Source organism: Pteropus vampyrus, unplaced genomic scaffold (assembly GCF_000151845.1).
Source record: "Pteropus vampyrus isolate Shadow unplaced genomic scaffold, Pvam_2.0 Scaffold17, whole genome shotgun sequence".
Classification (NCBI taxonomy): domain Eukaryota; kingdom Metazoa; phylum Chordata; class Mammalia; order Chiroptera; family Pteropodidae; genus Pteropus; species Pteropus vampyrus.
The window spans coordinates 4,806,147-4,813,001 of record NW_011888798.1 but is presented as its reverse complement, the minus strand read 5'-3'; the positions used below and the strand labels follow the sequence as shown (position 1 = coordinate 4,813,001).

Below are 6,855 nucleotides of genomic sequence, written 5' to 3'. Positions count from 1 at the left end.
AAAAAAAAAATATTAACTATCATTTTTAAAGAGCTCAATTTACTTTCTCATGATTATCCATGTGCTCACTGATTAACTTTTTATGTTGTGATTTTCCTCACAAAGATGTCAAGATAAATTTAAAAAAACTCACTTGGTAATTGATCAACTGGATTTACATATGTTTCTCCAGGGCAGTAATTTTCAAGTTATTGTGTTACACCTGGCCTCATTTCTAATTCTGAGAGAATTTGACCATGACACACAAAATTCACAAGGACAAAGAATCCAAACTACTCTCATTCTTGATTCCTTCCAGGCATGACATTAAAATTCATCCTTAATCGATCATAGAACTTGCCAATATTTTTCTGTTCGGAGAATGCCTCCTCTGGAACAGGTTTATACTACAAGTTCAATGAAAAACAACCACTGGTGTTTAATTCTGGCCTGACCATCTGCCAATGGCTTTTTGTTGTTCATTTGATATCAGTTAAATGAAGATGACTGAAACCAAGACAATCATATCTCAATGGCTACAACATATATTTTTGTTTTGCTTGTTAGTTCATATTTCAGAGTTAATCCACTTGAGAGCAGTTTAAAAAACTATAATATAGCCTGAATTAAATCACAATCCCAGAAGAATTAGCATTAATTAGAGGTTAGTGACACATTGATGTTTGTTTTGCACTGTATTCTGCAACCCTGCACTCTATCTATAATTCTTTTGCATTTTAATTTTGTCATCTGCAAACTAAGACTAACATATTCTTAAAAAAACTTTTTACCATTACATGAATTGGAAGTGGAATAATTTATATAAACACACTTTGAGTTCTTTGCAATAAATTATTTACAAATCGTATCTCGATTTTTCCCATTACACTTGAAAGAAACTTGGGCAAGTCACATGCTATATTAAAAATAGTAGAATTTTTAACAGCCAAATGCAACGACAAATTCTTCAACAACAAATATGAACTCACCTGCATTTGTTAATTTAACATTGTTTAGTGTAATAAGAACAGGTGAAAAATTTTCTTTCATATCCCCTTTTACTGCACTGGGGCTATTTGCACAGAAATATTTAATGATCAATATATTTTCTATGTAAATATTGATATAGGTATAAATATGTCAACCTGTAAGGAATCCATGAGTTTTTAGAGGGGATAAGAATGAAGAAAATAGAATCTGGAGGCCATGATCCAGATAATTATGATTCACGCAATTAAAATTAAAGGACTAATTAGAAAATTCCAAGCTTAACAAGTCGTCCAGATATTAGTACCTGATGTATACACACTCCCTCCAACTTCCCATTATAAAAAGAAAGATGAAGAGTGAAAACTCATAAGATCCTGAGAATTCAGCCTCTTGATCATTCTATTGACATTACCTTAAGGAAACTGACTTTTTTTTTTTTTGTAAAACCAATAGGACTAGATTTAAATATTTAATCAAAAGTTTCTCAACGTTATGCCACTAGAAATTGAATAAGGCTGTCTATGTCTAAGTAGGAAGAGACCCTTCACTGCTGTATTACTGACTATAAGGTCTGTGCCTACAAAAAACAGAGATACTTGGCACTACTACCTTCCATCCTTGAAAGGAAGTCTTGGGGTAGAACAAATGCAGAATGAGACCTGATAGAGGTTTATAAAAGTTATTGTGTGTGAGTGTGTGTGTGTGTGTGTGTGTGTGTGTGTGTGTGTGCACTTCATCAGTTCAAAATTTTAAAGTTATTCAGCTAGAATAGTGAACAACCTCATTTTATACCAGGAAAATAATTTTGTATGAATCCATGGTATAACTAAGAATTAAACTAAGGAGGGGGAGAAGGGGAAAATAAAAAAAAATAAAACGTTAAAAAAATTAAAATTAAAATTAAACTAAGAAACATGCACATAAATCATACTTTTCATTTTAATAATTGAGATAAAATTTAGCTTAGCATGAAACTGAACCGATTGTTATTTAAACCAATGCTTAATCTTTGTCTATTGACAAATTATGAGTTTTGATAGATCTCTTCTGATGATAAATAAATGACAAAATGAGAACTGTAAAATAATACCACAGAACGAAGAAAGGGAAACTGATGACCCAAAGAAACTATAGCTCAGAGAATCATTTTCTATAGGAATTGTCTTATATGCAACTTTAAAAATCCTACTAAAAAATGGGAAAGACAACCTTGTCCCAACAGATAAAATTCTTATCTGTCTTCTGAAGTATATTATTCTAGAATAAAATGAAAGAATATTTCTAGAATTTTGTAGAAAAATTTTGTTCAGCCAATAATTAATATCCAGAAGAATTACTATTCGCATATAAAGGCAAAGGAGACATACTTGTAATACACAATAACTCCATAGTATACATTCTTTGTACTCTTCTTAAAGAAGTAACATTAAGATATACTCTATTTATCCTATATGTCAATGAAAATTAACAGATAAATAATGGAGAACTAACAGTTTGACTACAAAGAGATACATCTAGCAAAGCACTGATCCAGGTCTAAAAGAAAATATTGTAAAATTTATCAATAAACTAACTATAAATGTCAAAACATTTTTATAAGGAGACTTACTGTTTGAAGATTTGAAATAATATTTCTTGTCAGAAATCCTAAATTGTAATAAGGACTGAAATCGAGGAAGATAAAGATGATAGTATAGAAAGCTAAATCTTCATCTCAAATAGTTGCAACTCAAAATAATAGTAATATAATTTAAAACTCGTGGTATTATTCCAAATGCTTAAAAATATTGTAATAAATCTACCATAGAGTGTATGGTAAAAAACAGAAGGAATTATAAACAGTAAAGAAACACACGAATAGTCTAGAATAGTGCATCAGAAATAATACTAAACATCAAAGAGGAAAAGGAGATAATTTGTAAATATCGACCACTAAATATTGAGTTTACAAAAAATATGTAATTACTTGATAAGATGCTTATTCTCATGTTAAGTAAAAATAAAAGACAACATAAAATATACTACAGTATGATCCAAAATTTATAAAGTACAACATAATTAAAAGTGTAGTCTCCAAAAACAAAATACCTGGGGCTAAATTCCAAATGTTCTACTTCCTAATTATGTAAACTTTGAAAAGTTGTTAATCCTGAGTCTAAATTCTAAATATAAAATGAGATAGTAATAGCATCTTTCTTATATGATTATTATAAGGATTAATGAGGATCATGAATATTTATTGCAAAATGCCACATCCAGTATAAGAATTCAATAAATTTTACCTATTATTAGTAGTAGTAGTAGAAAGAAACAATAATTTCCAGAGATATATAATTATAAAGAACGACATCAAAAAATTTTAGTGGTTTATTGCTGAATAGTAGATTCATTATGAGTAGATTTTTCACTTTATTTTTAAAAATATTTCTCAAATATTTCTACTTATTAAATCAGATTTTAGAAATATCTTATCCACATTTTTTTCTTCAGAACAAGAAATGTAAAACATTACAGATAAGTTGAAGTTTTCTTTATTTCTCTTATTTCTCCCTTTGCCTCCCTGAAGACAATCATTATAACTAATGGGGAAAAAATACATAAAATATTTATTTAACAATTCGTGATGGTTAATTTTTGTGTCAACCTGACTAGGCCATAGAGGGCCCAGATATTTGGTCAAACATTATTCTAGGTGTGTTTGTGACAGCATTCTAGAAGAGGTTAACATTTGAATCAGTAGACTAAGTTAAAGTAGATTGTCCTTCCTAATGAGGGTGGTCCTCATCCAATCAGTAGAAGATGTGATAGAGCAAAAAGGCCTACTTCCCAGTAAGAGGAATCCTTCCTGCCTGAGTGCTTTGAACTGGGTCATTGCCTTTTATCCTGCCTTTAGACTCAAACTGAAATATTTACTCTTCCTGGATCTCAAGCCTACCAGAATTCAGATTGAATTTAAACCATTGGCACTCCTGAGATTCCAGTTGCTGACTACATACTTGGGACTTGTCAGCATCCATAATCATATAAGCCAATTTCTTATAACAAATCTCTTTCTATATATGTATATACATCCTATCACTTCTATTTCTTTGGGGAATCATGAGTACCACAAATCAAAATTAAATAATTTCAGAAACATTTATATAGTATTAATCATATGCAGAGCATTATTGCTGTTACTGTGCTTAATAGAAATGGTAATGTATAGAGAGGATGATTTTCAAAAGCATCACATTGGAACAAGATGCAGTCAACCAAGAGAGTCAAAAAAGTTAATAAAGTGATTTTAATCCAGGTCAATCAATGCAGTTCATTCACTATTTTTATAAAGTCTAGAAATTCCCTAGAAGTCTCTTTTCTATCTCTTTTCTTGCTCTTCACCACTAAATATAGATAACTGAGCTTAATAAGCCGTTAATTGTAATTTGAGGACTATGGTGTGCATTAACATGTCATCTATATAACCAACTACAAAGTTTTAGTTACTAGTGATGTTGAGATTCTCTAACAATTTCATGAAATATTTTCTTCTGTGGAATATACTTATTTATATAATTTTACTAAACTATACATAGCAATGACAGAATACTTGGTAAAACTTCATGATTATCATTATTCATCTTTACATTAGAAATTAATTCAGTTAGTTATTTGTAGTCTACAAGGAATTATACCTAAGTACTTAAATACATTTTTTCTTTCCAAGTTTGATTTTGATTCCTTTGGTTTCATCTGCTTTGTTTTTCAAAAAGATACATTTAAACAATGAGTGTACCAAGAGAAGAAACTTACATGTGCAAGTTGTCCCATTTTCATCTAAAAGTTGATTATCGGCACAAGCACATACTCGGCCTCCTGGAATGGCCAAGCACAATGTACTGCAGCCCCCATTATTTATTCGGCACATATTGTCACCTGCGAAAGGAAGGAAACATACATGTCGGAGAACTCTGATTCCATACAAAATTAGCCCATCTTTCTAGGAGTTAGAGGTAGGTATAATGTTTGAAAATATATGATGGACTGGGAGATGAGAGGAATTTGCATGTTGATTGTAGGAGATAGAGGTCTGTGTGCAATTAGGTACCAGGAGAGAGGAAGAACTGAGAAGACAGAATGGCTTCTAGTCTCTCTAGGATAATTTCCCAGATTACACCTAATGTATTTAAGTCTGAGTTCTTTGGAAAGTAGACCACCAGCACTTGGAATGCAGCTTTGGATCCCAAGTTAAAGAAAGCAAACAAGCACTGGGGAAAGGAGTGAGATATTGTTCCCTTTTGTGCAAGGGGTATACTGGAATGCCAGTGCACTGAGGACTCCAAGGAACACAGGCTCTCTGTGAAGCCTTCAAAGTGAGCAGGCTTGCTGGTACCAGCAAATGTACAATACACAAAGGTAAAAGTGTTCTCCCAGTGGACCTAAACAGCGGAGGACTGATGAGGCATGCACATACATCAATTAAACAGGAACCCAGGGAAATTTATAAGGGTATTATTTATGAATATATGGGAGACACCCTTGGGGATTCAGATAAAACTGAGGTAAAATTTTGAAGAGGCTGGGAATTATGTTTTATAAAGATGTAGGTAAGAATAAATAAAATTTAGGTAATCATCATTTTGATGCCATTTATTCCAACAAGTTGGAAGGGCAGAAAGGAAAATATGTTTTCTTAGTCACATATGTATAGAACAGTCACAAAGAACTCTACAACACTAGCATCCAACTGACAGTGTAGATGTCAGGGTCATTTTACATGGTTATATTTGTCACTGTATTGTTAAATAACATTTTGATTATATCAGAAGATCTTAACATTTAAAATAAAGAGCTTTTAATTACTTGAGCATATATAGTAAAATAACATAATGATTAAAATTGTGTTGGCAGTTAAAGCACAAGTATCAAAACTGTTACTAAAGTGACAGACTAGGTTATCATACTGTGAGCCTTAGGGGTTGAATGTGCTATGTAGAGATTATTAAGACTAAGTTAAAAAAAAAAAAAAACTCAAAATGTTGCTATATTCAGTAAATATTTAATTCATCCCCATTGATTATCATCATGTGCCCACAGATTAGAAGAAATGACCTAAATATATAATCTTTTTTTTTCATTATTCTGAGAAGTAAATTATATTTGCTATGTTTATAAAAAATAAGAAATACACTTGAAAGCTAAGGAAGCTAATAATTCAAGCTATAGCATCAATTTCTAAACTCAGAGGATAATTAAGATTAGTTCAAGCTTTTTTCAATGGTGAATGCAGACATTTTTTAAGCAGATCCAGATATAGTAATGTTTATTTCATGACCATGGAATAAAAATACAATATTTCATAGGATTCTTTGGTATTCTGTCTATGTTAGGCATATTATATACAGGATTAAACTGTCTATTCAATATTTTAGTAGAATTCAGATTCTATAAAATTAGAATTAATTCAAAACATTTTGAGAAATATGATGAATTTAAAACAGTAATAAATAAGAAAGTTCTGAAAATATACTGACATATTTTCATATGAAAAATATATGCTAAATATCATATACTTTAATTTAATACCATGACTAATATTTACATTTCATTGAATATATAATTTAAGTAATTAGGAAAACAGCATGGAGTTTCCTTAAAAAAATTAAAAATAGAATTTATCATATGACCTAGCAATCCCTTTTCTGAGTATCTGCCCAGAAATATTTGAAAACATTTATTTGTAAAGATAATATGGACCCCTATATTCATTGCAGCATTATTCACAGTGGCCAAAACATGGAAACAACTGGTGTCCTTTGATAGACGATTGGATAAAGCTGCGGTGCATATATGCAATGGAATATTACCCAGCCATAAGAAAAGATGAAATTCTGTCATTTGTGACAA

General features: G+C 30.8%; 1 protein-coding gene across 1 annotated transcript in view; it reads right to left on the bottom strand.

Annotated features, from left to right (window-relative positions):
- LRP1B (LDL receptor related protein 1B) overlaps positions 1-6,855 on the bottom strand; it is a 1,708,438-nt gene that overhangs the window by 678,806 nt on the left and 1,022,777 nt on the right. Inside the window, exon 15 of the mRNA XM_011354519.1 lies at positions 4,762-4,884. Coding sequence (XP_011352821.1) covers positions 4,762-4,884 — 123 coding nt within the window. The remainder of the gene's footprint in view (positions 1-4,761; positions 4,885-6,855) is intronic.